Below are 15,201 nucleotides of genomic sequence, written 5' to 3'. Positions count from 1 at the left end.
CCTGATTGGTGGAGGTAGGTGCCACTCAGCATCTGAGCGGGCTAACAGTCTGGGGTAGGCAACAGTGAAAGGCGGATCAATAACGTTAGTGGTGTCGGATCCTGACCCTGAACTAGAACCGGTACCAGTCCGGGAGTGGCTCCGCTCACAGATTCGTGCAAGACCAAGAATAAAATAAAGAACTAAAATTTAGCTTGAGCAACACAGATATACGATGAGCTCAGCATCCGCCAAAAGCGGGGTAAACCAGTGGTCAGAGCTAATATCCCCTCTCGTTCTCTCTTCTTCTATTCTCCACTCTGGCCTCTCACCTCTTCTCCTCGCCTGCCTATCACTACCCTGGTGCTCCTCCTTCTTCCCTTTCTCCCATGGTCCATTCTCCTCTCCTACCAGATTCATGGTTCTCCATTTCCCATCTGCCCGGCGTCACCTATCACCTTCTAGCTTGTCCTCCTCCACCTTTATATTTTGGCGTCTTCCCCCTCCCTTCTCAGGCTCGAGGAAAGGTCTCGGCCCGAAACGTCGACTTATTTATCTATTTATTTATCCATTATCCATTTATTTCCATGGATGATGCCTGACCTGCAGAGTTCCCTCAGCATTTTTTTCCAGAATTCCAGAAGGCTGAATCAGTCTTTTCTTCAGGGTAGGGGAGACTAAAAGTAGGTTTAAGGTGAGAGAGAGGGGACCTGAGGGGCACCTTCTTCACGCAGAGGCAGTGGGGGCATGAGACAAGCTGCCAGATGAAGTGGTTGAGGCAGGTACATTAATAACACTTAAAGTGCATTTGGTCAGATACATGGGTAGGAAAAATTCGAGGGACACAGGTCATCAGCGAAACGGGACTAGCTCAAGTCGTGATGCAATGCTTTGATCGGAAACATCAGCAATCCCTCATTGTTTGTTGTTCAAGAGAACACCTAGGTTGGTATGGATGAGTAACGCACACACACACACACACACGCGCGCGCGCACACGCACACACACACCACACACACACACGCGCGCACCACACACACACACACACACCACACACACGCACACACCACACACACACACACGCACGCACACACCACGCACACGCACACCACACGCGCACACACCACACACACACACACCACCACACACACACACACACACCACACACACACACACGCGCACACACACACACACACCCACACACACGCACACACCACACACACACACGCACGCACACACCACGCACACGCACACCACACGCGCACACACCACACACACACACACCACCACATACACACACACACACACACACACACACACACACACACACACACACACACACACACACACACACACACACACACACACACACACACACACACACACACACTCACTCACTCACTCTGATGGAGCAACCCAGCAGGACAGACAGCATCTATGGAAAGAAATAGAGAGCCGACACTTCGACCCTACATCAGGACTGGAAAGGAAGCCAGGAGAAGCCTGAATAAGAAGCTGGGGGTGTGGAAGGAGTACAAGTTAGAAGATGGATGGGTGAGACCAGGTAAATGGGAAGGTTGGTGGGTGGGGGAGGAGAATTAAACAAGAATCGGAGAGATGAAACAGGGGTGATTGATAAGTTCGTGGCCTAAGGTAGAGGGGGAGATGAGTTATACAGCTCTCATTACATGCACGTGCAGGTCAAGTCTGAGTGATTATGCAGGAAGTTTGAAGTTAATAACTCATCTCCTTTTACCTTTGGCCACGAACTTATCATTCACCCCTAGCAGATGGAAGAGATAAAGGGCTGAAGAAGATGGAATCTGATCGGACTCAAAGGGGGTGTTTAAATCTGCGAGCAGCTGGCGTTGGATCTACTGAGACCAGGGGTGGAGTTGTTGGAATTTGGATGGGAGCTGGTGGTGTTGAATTGTGACTGGTGTGAGGTTGATGGGGAGTAGTGTAGGCTCAGGTAGCGGGGAGGATCTGGAAAGTGCGGGTTGGCGGGAGGAGGTTGGAATGACGTCGAATCCAGATCTGGAGAAACGGAAGAAGAAGCATAATATTGGGAGTGATTTCTAGTGATGGGGAGGAAGGGCGGGATTTCTTCTGAAAAAAAAGAAGGAAGACTGTTTTCAGTTCTGCATCTCATTCCCATCTAGATATGTCCATACATGGCCTGTTCTACTGCCATGATGAGGCCAAACTCAGGTTGGAGGAGCAACACCTCATCTACCGTCTGGGTAGCCTCCAGCCTGGTGGTATGAACATTGAATTCTCCAATTTCCGGTAATTCCCTCCCCCTTCCCCTATCCCAGGTCACTTTCTGCTTCTTTATCTCTACAGTTCTTTCATGCTTATCCCCTCCCCCTTCCCTCTTTATCTTTCCTCTGATTGGTTTTCCACCTGGCGCCTCTAGGCCCTACCCCCTCCCCTATCTCTATTACTGGCCTTCGGCCCTCTCTTCCCCCCCCCCATTCCTGATGAAGGGTCTCGGCCCGAAACGTTGGCTACTCTTTTCTCACGGATGCTGCCTGACCTGCTGAGTTCTTCCAGCGTTGTGTACATATTGTTTCTTATCAAAGATACCTTACTAGTGGATAAAGTGGTTTGTGATGTTCATAATAGATGTGGTGAATTGTTCTGCTCGGACATCTAGACGTACTGAGAAAATTAAAACTATTGTGAAAGCTGCAGAAATGTATCTTGGTATAACTGGAAGCTGTAAATGAAGCTCTAATGGTGCATATATCCTAGTCTACTTGTGAAGGTACATAATGGATTAAGTATATTGCTGTCCAACGTGAGAAGCCTGATTTACAATGGTCAAGATTTTAAGAAGTTTATTTCTGATTTGACAAATCCTTCCGATGTTATATGTTTTCGGGAAAGCTGGTTGTTATCACAAGTTTTTCTTTGCAGGATTGTATTGTTATTAAGTGTGATAGGTTGGTCAGTAGAGGGGTTGGCGTTTCCAGTTTTTTAAGGAAAGGAGCAGGGCATAAATTTGTGGATGTGAATGAGCGTATGAAGCACTTGTCGAAATATTTGATTCACCGGGTAGGGGGTAGTAAAGTGGTTAATTTTTACAATCCTATTGGAAAACTTTCTATTGATTTGTCGGAAAGTATATGTAACATTGTGAAGCTGTTTGCAGATTGATTGTAGAAGAATTTTTAGATATTTCTCATCTGGTGTGTCTTAATAACGGGAAGGGTACAAGACTTAATGTCCATATTAATTCTGAAATGGCTATAGATTTAACTTTAGTTTCAAACATACTGGCTGGAGTGAGTGAGTGAGTGGGATGTCATGGGAGATGAAACATTGGGGAGTGATCATTTTCCTATCTTTATAAGCTTGGACGGATTTATATAAGGGACAGGAGGTCACTTTTAGACTTATCACTTTCCAAATGACCTTTTAGAAGGTGAAATTTTGGTGAAGCAAATTGGGAGAAGCTTAAGGTTTTCTGGGCTGAATGTTGAGGATGGTGTAGATTTCTGCAATGAAAGGTTCTGTCACATTATTCATCAAACTGTGATTCCTATTAAAAAGGGCATTAATAGGAGAAAGGCTGTACCATGGTGGACAGAGGAGTGCGTAAAGGCAATTAGGGCGAGAAATAAGGCGTTTAGGAAAGTTAAGAAGTATCACTCTCCAAGTGACCTTATTAAAAGGGCACGGGCCGTGGTGAGGAAAGTGGCGAAGATTGTAAACTGGGTTTGCTGGAGGTCATATTGTGACAGAATTGGAAGGGATATTAAACTTGGAGATGTTTGGGGAATGATTAAGAAAATGTGGGGATTTGTAGGGATAATAATATTCCAGTACTGATTGATGAGGGTAACATTGAATCAGGGAAGGTTGAGTTACTGGCTAGGTCATTTGCTACAATTCATAATGAAGATGATTTAAGTGAAGAGGTTAAACAATGTAGGGGTAACGTTCCTGGTCTGCTGGAAACCAGGTTTTGCAGTGACAGTATTATTGATGTAGAATTTTCTTTGTACGAACTTAAGGAGGCTATTATTAGTACAGACCAAATGTCTCCAGGAAAGGATGACCTATGTTATTGTATGATTAGACGTATGACTGACAATCCTCTCGATAAAATATTAAAATTTTTGAAACATATTTGGAGGTTAGGCCATCTTCCTTCCTAATGGAAAATGGCAGTAATAGTGTTGATTCTAAAACCTGGAAAACCCTTGTCAGATCCTCCTAGTTATGGCCCTGTATCGTTAACATCTTATTCATGTAAGCTCATGGTAATACAGCGTTTGAATTATATTTCGGAAAAGAGAGGTGATATATTGTTTCATCAGCAGATTTTGGAAGGGTAGAATGATATTGGATTCAGTTTTATGTTTGGAAGATGATATTAGAAAAGCACGGGTAAATAAAGAAGTTGCAATAGCAACTTTGACATTGAAAAGGCGTATGATATGTTATGGAAGGAAGGTCTTTTGATTAAACAATTTCACAACATACGCCAGTGATGTTAAACCTGATCCTGATTAAACTATGGAATTTAGGAATGAGGGGGAGATTGTATAATTTTTTTCTCAGTTTTATTTGGATAGCCTATGCAGCTAAGGGTGGGCAAGGTATATCGTGTTTCTATGAGATAGAGACATCGTTTGTAACCCTTTATTATTTAATATTATGATTAATATTTTCCCTGAGATAGGTCCTGGGGTACTATAAACAGATGATGGATCTTTATGGATCAGAGGTAGAAATGTCCATTTTACTGTATATAGGCTGAAATTAGTGATTAATAAGGTTAAACAGTGGGGAAATAGATGGGGATTTAAGCTTTCAGTAGCTAAAACTCAAGTTATGTGTTTTACGAAGACCTGCACTTGACTTGAAATTATATAGTCAAGCTCTTGAAGAAGTGTTGGTGATAAGATTTCTAGGCATGTAGGTGGATAATATGCTTACATGGAAGCACCAAGTTAGTAAAATAATTGATAAATTTGAAGGAGCAATAAATATTCTCAGGTGTCCATGTGGTTATTCTTGGGGTGCCACATGAAAATCTTTGTCTAATTAGATCTGTTCTTGATTATTGCTGTGTGACTTATGGATCAGCTTCATCTTCGACTTTAAAATGTTTGGATGTAATACAAGTCCAGGCTTTAAGATTATGTTGTGGTGCAATCAGGTTAATTCCCTTTTTTGCCTTTTACTTTCTGAAATGGGACAATTAAGACCATAAGATATAGGAGCACACAAGTAGGCCATTCGGCCCATCAAGTCTGCTCCACCATTCAATCATAAGGCTGATCCAATTCTTCCAGTCATCCCCACTCCCCTGCCTTCTCCCCATACCCATACAACTCACCCTGTTAAAACTGTGTTGGAAGACTGTTGGGAACATCACAAGAAGAGTTTTTTTAGTTTTGGGTGAGTGGGTTCTTATCATGCTAGGAATATGGGTTTGTTAAATAATGTAATATGTCCCACTGTTGCTTTTTCAGTATCTCCACCTTGGTTTTTTATCAATGACCTTAGCTGACTTTAGGTTACATGATTTAATAAAATCTAAGGATTCTGTTATGCCTTGTTGGTTCATCAATAAATATTAACCATTTTTACAGATGGATCAAAAGAAAATTTAATTGGAATGTTGGTGTGGCTGTTTTGTGCCTGAATTACAGGTAACGATAAAGAAATGACTTACTAACCATTTATCAGTATATATAGAATTGTTGCCATCATTTTGGGCTTACAATGGGTGGAGGAAAGTTGTCCATGTAAAGTTGTAATTTGTTCAGAGACCTTTGCAGTTTTGATGAGCCTTAAAGCAGGTCATTCCGGCAGCAGGGCAGATTTACTGTTGGAAGTCCATCGAACATTATTTCATCTACAAAGTATTGGACTACATGTTTTCTTCTTGTGGGTCCCCGTATAAGGTGTTGAGGGGAATGAGCGGAATGATAGGTTAGCTAAAAATGCTGTTAAAAGTTCTATAGTAGATATAGACCTTCCACTTAGCAAATCAGAAGTGAATGGGTTGGTAAAGTTAAGAATTTGGGGGTTATGGCAAGACTTGTGGGATAATGGGCATAAGGGGCGACACCTTTACAGAATACACAAAACTTGGCTTTATGGGAGAAGAGGGTAAAACAAAAAAAGAGAAGGAATTATTTTGACATGACCTAGAACTGGGCAAACTAGGCCTAACTATTCCTTGTTGGAAATTATCATTCTGGATTGTGTAAGTTTTATGATCATTATGAAACATTTGGACGTATAACTGTTACAGTGTGAAGCACATAAATTTCAAAGAAATCAAATGCAGGCTTCATTACAATCTTTGGGGGTTGATCGTTCTCATTTTAAAACTTTGTAAAGTTATGGGAGTGACCTTACTTTAATTCACAGTATCATCTTTCATTACTTACGATCTGTAGGGTTTTTGGGGGTAATCAAGCTTCTTTTGAAAAGAGAAGTAGTAAGGGTTTTCCCCAATTCTCTACACCACACTCCAGTCCAGTTGGTGGCTGTAATGCACCTTTAAGTCCGACTGCCAACCGCCATAAAAAGTCAAAAGAAGAAGAGAAAAATCCGATAGGAGAGGTCAGTGGACCATGGAAGAAAGGGAAGGAGGAAGGGCATCATTAAGGGATGGATGGGTAAGGAGAACAGAAGAGGTGAGCTGGAATGGAAGATGGTAGATGGGCAACATTCCCTCTATTATTTTTACAACTGTGCGGACCGAACATTGCTCTGAGCAGGAAAAGTTTACACAACCGGAAAACTGAAGGGCACTCTAATTTTTTTTTGTAATATCTGAATACCATGAATATTTAGAATGAAAATTGAAAAATCATATACCTTTGATTTTAATTATTGATTAAAGGTTATAATAAAATACAGCACAACAAAGAAAATCTTGAACATTTAGTAAACTTTTTTTTTAACTGCATCAAAATCTAGCTGTGCAGTTACAAAGGCTATGTGCACAGGAGCATTTTGGCTACTGTGCGGCCATGAACCCGTGGAGCTTAGGGGGTGATGGTGGGGAGGAATTACCAGATGTTTGAGGAATTAATGTTTTATACCACCAGGTTGGAGGGTACCCAAAGGGAATATGAGGCGATGCTCCTCCACCCTGAGAATGGTCTCATTTTGATAGCAGAGTGGGCCAAAGGGACTGTTTCTGTGCTGTACAACTCTATGCTTCTAAGGGAAAAGGCTATTTAATGGCACCCTATGTTAAATGAGTCCGACATATAGCACGTGACGGGTGTTATTTGATCCTCTGCGTTCAAAGGGCAAAGTCAATTTTATATCAAAGTACATATACAGGAAGTCAGTATACATTGTCTTGAGATTCATTTCCTTGCAGGCATTTATAGAAAATAAGGAATACAATAGAATTTATGGAAAACTGTACATAAAGACTGACCACCAATGTGCAAAAGAAGGCAAATTGTGCAAAAAAACCCAGAAATGAGTTGTAAAGAGTCCTTGAAATTAAGTCTGTAGGTTGTGGAATCAGTTCAGAGCTAGCGAGTATGTTTTTTTTCTAATTATCCATTATCATCCATCAGCTTTTTTCTTTGGTATTTGGTAGGGGGTTGACTTTTTTATATAATTTTTTAATGATGTATGACCTATCTTTAAATTTTTGATTACAGAGTGGTATACCTTTATGTGTTATGCTATAACATTTTGATCAATTTTATTACAATATATGAATGTACACAAGTTATGTTGAGATGTATCTATGTGTTGCACTCTGTTTGAATAAAAATATTGTAAAAAGAAAGTAAGTTCAGAGCTGAAGTGAAGTTATTCAATCCGATGCAGGAGCCTGATGGTTGAAAGGTAATAACTGTTCCTGAAGCTTATGGTGTGGGAGCTAAGGCTCCTGCACCTCTTGCCCGATGATAGTCACGAGAAGAGGGCATGGCCTTAATGGTGGGGGTTTTTGATGATGTATACTGTTTTCTTGAGGCAGTGCACCAGGTAGATGGGTTCGATGGTGAGGAGAGCTATGCCTGTAATGGACCGGCTGTATCCATCACTAAGGGCGACACAGTAGTACCAGTGACCAGGGTTCCATTTCTACAGCTTGTATGTTCTCTCCATGACCTCCGCGTGCTACCGTTTGCTCCCACATTCCAAAGGGTTAGTAGGTCAATTTGAAAGGCCTGTTACCGTGTTGTGTCTCAAAATGATAAAAATAAAATCCTTCAGTCTTTTCCGTTCCTGAGCGTTTGTGTTTCCATTTATGCGACCGGTGACTATACTCTCCCTGTGCATCTATAAAAGTTTGCCCAAGTTTTAGATGACGTGCAAACTTTAAGAAAGTGTGCTTTCCTTATGGTGACTCGTGCTACCGACAAGGAATTTGAAGCTGCAGACGATTTCCTAGTGAGGACCGGCTCGTGGAGCTTCTGCTTCTTCCTCCTGCAGTCCAGGATCAGCTGTATGGATTTTCTGACGCTGTTCTGGCACCACTCAGCCAGCTTTTCAACTTCTCTCCTATAAGCCGATTCGTCGCCACCTTACTTTCGGCCAAGAGATCCTGCAGCAGCTTGCGTGTCGCTCCGGGAGCTACTCTGGAGGCGATGAGCCGAGCCCAAGCTCCGACTGGTTAGAGGTGGAGCCGCCCCTCTGTTGTTGTAGGCGGGTCCGAGCGCCGTTCTTCAGGGTTATGGCGATCGGTTGGGAGCGGGTCTGCCTCCGCCGAATCCTGCCGAGGGTTCCCGGGACGCGGGGCAGCGCCGGAACGGGACTGCGGGCGCAGTACGACGCCGTGGTCATCGGGGGAGGTGAGTGTCCGCTGAACGACCCCTGTCAAAGGTCGGCGGGGAAGGGGAGAGGGTCTACACTGTAAACGGAGATGAGAGCTGTTCACTGCCAACCCCGAAACGACACCGCTTTCTGCTCCGAGTGTGGTGTCAATATACTGCCTGAGGCGAAGTGGATGTGTGCAGGACGGCGGCGGAGAGAGAGAATGTCTGACTCTGAGTGTGTAAGGCTGGGAGTGTGAGTCACAGAAGTGTGTGAACACACTCAGGGTTACTCTCCGCTCTGTGTTTAATTCGCCGTCACTGTTCTGCAAAATTGAAACGCCGGGAAGGGTTGAGGTACTGGGTGTTATTCAGCGTGCTGCGCTCTAGAAGAAGAAAAGACTTGTTTTATTTGTCAGGTGCACTGAAATGCATCGTTTTGCATCAGTGGCCGACACAGTTGGAGGCAGCCAGCAAGTGTGGCAATACTTCCAGGGGCAACGTAGCATGATCACAATTTACTAATCCTAACTTGTACATTGGACTGTGGGAGGACACGGAGCTCCGGGAGGAAACCCACGTGATTACGGGGTGTGCACATGCTCCTTACAGGCAGTGGTGGGAATTGAACCCCAATCTCCCAGTCACTGGCCCTGTAAAGTGTTACTCTAGCCACTATCTGCAACGTGCCCCCCTCCTCAATGACAGCACTCTGAGTTCTGCTGGTTGCTCACATGGGCACAAACCGTCACCAGTAGGGGCAATGATGATGTTTTACCTTCTCCAGATACCAAATGAACCTGGTGGCATACTTGGGGATCCACGTGCCCTCGCCTAAACCTCCTTTGGAGACAGTGGCAGAACAGGCACAAAATGCTGGAGGAACTCAGCAGGACAGGCAGCGTCTATGGAGAGTTGATGTTTCGGGCTGAGACCCTTCGTTAGGATTCATGAAGTCTCCCTCTCCACCTTCTTATTCTGGCATCTACTCCCTTCCTTTCCAGTCCTGTTGAAGGATAATAAACCTGATCCTGATGTTTGACTCTATCACTCCATTGAGGCTGGAGATCTGCTCCTGTGAAACTCTCCCTCTCGCTCTTTTCCTTCTGCCTTTATGTCAGAGGAGTTAAAGTGGATTGAATTGTTTGTTATTACGGTCTAATATGGCATATAATGTGTCATTTGGCAGTCACAGTAGAATGCAAAAACATAAAATTACTATAAATATCAAAAACAGCAGAAAAAGGGAATAATAAGATAGTCTTCATGGGGAACACAGAATAGTACAGCACATTACAGGCCCTTCAGCCCACAATGTTGTGCTGACCCTCAAACCCTGCCTCCCATATAACCCCCCACCTTAAATTCCTCCATATACCTGTCTAGTAGTCTCTTAAATTTCACTAGTGTATCTGCCTCCACCACTGACTCAGGCAGTGCATTCCATGCACCAACCACTCTCTGAGTGAAAAACCTTCCTCTAATATCCCCCTTGACCTTTCCACCCCTTACCTTAAAGCCATGTCCTCTTGTACTGAGCAGTGGTGCCCTAGGGAAGAGGCGCTGGCTGTCCACTCTGTCTATTCCTCTTAATATCTTGTACACCTCTATCATGTCTCCTCTCATCCTCCTTCTCTCCAAAGAGTAAAGCCCTAGCTCCCTTATCTCTGATCATAATCCATACTCTCTAAACCAGGCAGCATCCTGGTAAATCTCCTCTGTACCCTTTCCAATGCTTCCACATCCTTCCTATAGTGAGGTGACCAGAACTGGACACAGTACTCCAAGTGTGGCCTAACCAGAGTTTTATAGAACTGCATCATTACATCGCATCTCTTAAACTCTATCCCTCGACTTATGAAAGCTAACACCCCATAAGCTTTCTTAATTACCCTATCTACCTGTGAGGCAACTTTCAGGGATCTGTGGACATGTACCCCCAGATCCCTCTGCTCCTCCACACTACCAAGTATCCTGCCATTTACTTTGTACTCTGCCTTGGAGTTTGTCCTTCCAAAGTGTACCACCTCACACTTCTCTGGGTTGAACTCCATCTGCCACTTCTCAGCCCACTTCTGCATCCTATCAATGTCTCTCTGCAATCTCTGACAATCCCCTACATTATCTACAACACTACCAACCTTTGCATCATCTGCAAACTTGTCAACCCACCCTTCTACCCCCTCATCCAGGTCGTTAATAAAAATCACAAAAAGTAGAGGTCCCAACACAGATCCTTGTGGGACACCACTAGTCACAACCCTCCAATCTGAATGTACTCCCTCCACCACGACCCTCTGCCTTCTGCAGGCAAGCCAATTCTGAATCCACCTGGCCAAACTTCCCTGGATCCCAATCCTTCTGACTTTCTGAATAAGCCTACCGTGTGGAACCTTGTCAAATGCCTTACTAAAATCCATGTAGATCACATCCACTGCACTACCCTCATCTTTATGCCTGGTCACCTCCTCAATGAAGTCTATCAGGCTTGTTAGGCACGATCTGCCCTTCACAAAGCCATGCTGACTGTCCCTGATCAGACCATGATTCTCTAAATGCCCATAGATCCCATCTCTAAGAATCTTTTCCAACAGCTTTCCCACCACAGACGTAAGGCTCGCTGGTCTATAATTACCTGGACTATCCCTACTACCTTTTTTGAACAAGGGGACAACATTTGCCTCCCTCCAATCCTCCGGTACTATTCCCATGGACAACGAGGACATAAAGATCCTAGCCAGAGGTTCAGCAATCTCTTCCCTCGCCACGTGGAGCAGCCTGGGGAATATTCCGTCAGGACCCGGGGACTTATCCGTCCTAATGTATTTTAACAACTCCAACACCTCCTTTCCCTTAATATCAACATGCTCCAGAACATCAACCTCACTCATATTGTCCTCACCGTCATCAAGTTCCCTCTCAGTGGTGAATACCAAAGAGAAGTATTCATTGAGGACCTTGCTCACTTCCACAGCCTCCAGGCACATCTTCCCACCTTTATCTCTAATCGGTCCTACCTTCACTCCTGTCATCCTTTTGTTCTTCACATTATTGAAGAATGCCTTGGGGTTTTCCTTTACCCTACTCGCCAAGGCCTTCTCATGCCCCCTTCTTGCTCTTCTCAGCCCCTTCTTAAGCTCCTTTCTTGCTACCCTATATTCCTCAATAGACCCATCTGATCCTTGCTTTCTAAACCTCATGTATGCTGCCTTCTTCCACCTGACTAGATTTTCCACTTCACTTGTCACCCATGGTTCCTTCACCCTACCATTCTTTATCTTCCTCACCGGGACAAATTTATGGGTTCATGGACTGTGCAGGAATCTGATGGTGGAGGAGAGATGCTGTTCCTGAGTGTGTGTCTTCAGGCTCCTGTACTTCTTCCCTGATGGAAGTAATGAGCGGAGAACATGTCCTGGATGGTGAGGGTCCTTAGTAATGGATGCCAACTTCTGGACCTTGGAAGGTGTCCTTGATGCTGGGGAGAGCTGGGGGAGTCTCCTTCCCTTTGCAGCCTCAATCGTGTCTCTTAGAGCCTCCATGACAGGCAGTGATGCAGTCAGTCAGAATGTTCTCCACTGAGCATCCATAGAGATATGTAAGACTTACTGAATCTCCTTGAACTCCAGACAAAGGAGAGCTGTTGGTGTGCTTTCTTTATGATTTCATCGATGCTGCCCGTGACCTTTGATGATTTCTGTGCCGCTTGAGAAAAGCACGTTTTGTGTGTGTTCATCTCACCCGGCTGCCCTACACTACAGAAGAGGCCTCACCCTGACTTTGATGCTGTGCATTGGTCAGAGTTCAGTGTAACTACAGGAGGTGCAGGAGCCTGAAGGCACACATCAATGATTCAGGAACAGCTTTCGTCCTCTCTGCCATCCGATTCCTAAATGGACATTGATCCCGTGAACACTCAGTCACTTTTTTTTATTATTTCTGTTTTTGCACTACTTTTAATTTAACTGTTTAATATACATGCATAAACTTACTGTAATTTATTTTTTCTACATTTATCATGTAGTACATTGTACTGCTGCCACTAAGTTAACAAATATCACAGTATATGTTGGTGATACTAATTCTGAACTCTGTTGTCCCAGTGTCTACCCTCTGCCAGCACTGAGGTGGGCATCAGAGCAATTTTCTTCTGGTGCCATCTCCCATGTGTTTATTTTCTCCCAGGTATTAGAACATAGATCACAGGAACAGAACCTTTGATCCACAATGTTTGTGCCAAACTAGTAATTAAATGCCTAACTAAACTCATCCCTTCTGCTTACACAGTGTCTATATCTCAGCATCACCCACACATTCCAAGAGCCTCCTAAACACCTCTGTTGTATCTGCTTTCACCACCGCCACTAGTGGAATTTTACAACATTCGACTCAGAAAATATGCACTGACAAACTTTGTGAATGGCGTCCAATTTTTTGTCTTCATATCCTAGCCCTAACTATTGTACAGGTGCTATGTGAATGTAAAGGAACAAAAACTATATGAGTGCTGGAGGAACTCAGCAGGTCAGGTAGCCAGGTGAGGGGGAAGGTGGGTGGCAATGTTCTAATTCTTTTTACAGCTGCGTGGCCTAACCACTACTCTAAGCAGGAAATTTTTACGGCCTGAAAAATGTGCGGCACTTTAATTTTTATGTAATGTGAATAACTAGAATGAAAATTGAAAAATCACACACCTTTCTAGAATACACATAACTGTTGGGTTTATGGGAGAAGGGAGTAAAACAAGGAGGGAAGGAATTATTTTGACATGACTTAGAACTGGGCAAACTCCTTGTATCTTGTTGGAAAGCATCATTCTGGATTGTGCAAGTTTTGTCATCATCATTATGAAACCTTTGGACATAATACTGTTACCGGGTGAAGCATTTAAGGTTAAATTAAATGCAGGCTTCATTAGTCTTTGGGAGTTGATAGTTCTCATTTTAAAACTTTGTGACGTCATGGGAGTGACCTTAACTCACAGTATCGTCTTTCATTACTTACAATCGATAGGGCTTTTTGGGCTGCTTTAGCTTTTCTTTGAAAAGAGAAGTAGCAGGATTTTCCCCCTATTTCCCTACACCACATTCCAGTCAGGTGGCAGTAATGCAGCTTTAATTTTGACTGTCAACCACCGTTAAAAGAAGAGAAGAATCTGATAGGAGTGGACCATGGGAGAAGGGGAAGGAGGAGGGGCATCATAGAGAGGCGATGGTTGGGTAAGGAGAACAGAAGGGGTGAGAGGGCAGCTGGAATGGGGAATAGAAAGTGGTAGATGGGCAACATTCCCCCTATATTTTTTTTTACAACCGTGCAGACCAAACGTTGCTCTGAGCTGAAAATGTATATGCAACCTGAAACTGAAAACACTCTAAATGTTTTTGTTTTCTGTAATATTATAATATGAACACTTAGAATGAAAAATGAAAAATCTCACATTTATTGATCAGAGGTTATTCTAAAATGCAGTACAACTAGGAAAATCATTAACGTTTCATAAACTTCTAGCCGCGTCCAATTCCAGGCGCGTGGCAACAACGGCGACGTGCACGGGAGCGTTTCAGTTACCGTGCGGCCACGCACTTGTGCAGCTTAGAGGGGACAGTGGTCGGTGTGTGGGGGAGGGGAGTAAAGTAAGAAGCTGGGAGCTGATAGGTAGAAGGAGTAAAAGGCTGAAGGAGGAGGAATCTGATAGGAGAGGAGTGTGGACCATGGGAGAGAGGGAAGGAGGAGGGCCACTGGAGAGAGATGATGGGCAAGTGAGGGGAAGGGAAGTACGTTTGAGTTTGTTTGTGTGGATTTCCAGCATCTGCAGAATCTCTTGCGTCTATATAAATGTATTTGTTGTTCATTGAAGCCATCAGCAGGTTACTTTGCTCGTGCTGAGTGCAATATCACTGTGAACAGCAGGACACTGACATGTTTTCTTCATTTCTCTAGGACACAACGGTCTCATTGCCGTACGTACACCTTCTTGACTTCCACTCTAATCGAGGTATTGTTCCTGCTTGAATTGGGGGAGCTGTTAACGCCAGGCGTAGCCCAGACTGTCTGCTCCCTGCACCGTGTACCCACGGAAAGTGGTCAACACTCCTCGGTTCCTCAGGAGAGAAGGGAGAAGAAGCCAGGCTGACTCCCCAATTCCTGCTGCTCGGTTTGGAATGATGTTGGGAAAGGCTGCAGACTCTGTCTTGGGCAACGAGAGAAGGGTTGGGGGGGCGGGATTGTTTCTGAGGGTGGATGCTCACAAGGAGATAGAATCAGAGAGACTCTGAAACAACTGAAGGGTCTCAGAGATGACAGGACAATTGGGGGTGGGAGCAAGCTGGCCCATCTCAGGTCCTTCATCCTGCAAACAGATGAGATCAGTCAGATGGATGATGTGGTCAGTGCAGGCATGGTGGGCCAGGGAGCCTGTTCTGGATCCCTTCCCCAGATACCTCCCAACATTGCTTGGTGCCAGGTT

General features: G+C 44.2%; 1 protein-coding gene across 1 annotated transcript in view; it reads left to right on the top strand.

Annotated features, from left to right (window-relative positions):
- The first annotated feature begins 8,456 nt into the window (after positions 1–8,456).
- The window catches only part of pyroxd2 (pyridine nucleotide-disulphide oxidoreductase domain 2), a 70,436-nt gene continuing 63,691 nt past the window's right edge, over positions 8,457–15,201 (top strand). The window contains exons 1-2 of the mRNA XM_073027044.1: positions 8,457–8,774; positions 14,676–14,695. Coding sequence (XP_072883145.1) covers positions 8,657–8,774; positions 14,676–14,695 — 138 coding nt within the window. The 5' untranslated portion in view covers positions 8,457–8,656. The remainder of the gene's footprint in view (positions 8,775–14,675; positions 14,696–15,201) is intronic.

The sequence above is a fragment of the Hemitrygon akajei genome, chromosome 23 (genome assembly GCF_048418815.1).
Source record: "Hemitrygon akajei chromosome 23, sHemAka1.3, whole genome shotgun sequence".
Lineage (NCBI taxonomy): Eukaryota > Metazoa > Chordata > Chondrichthyes > Myliobatiformes > Dasyatidae > Hemitrygon > Hemitrygon akajei.
The sequence above is the reverse complement of the archived record's forward strand: the minus strand, read 5'-3'. Positions and strand labels throughout refer to the sequence as shown.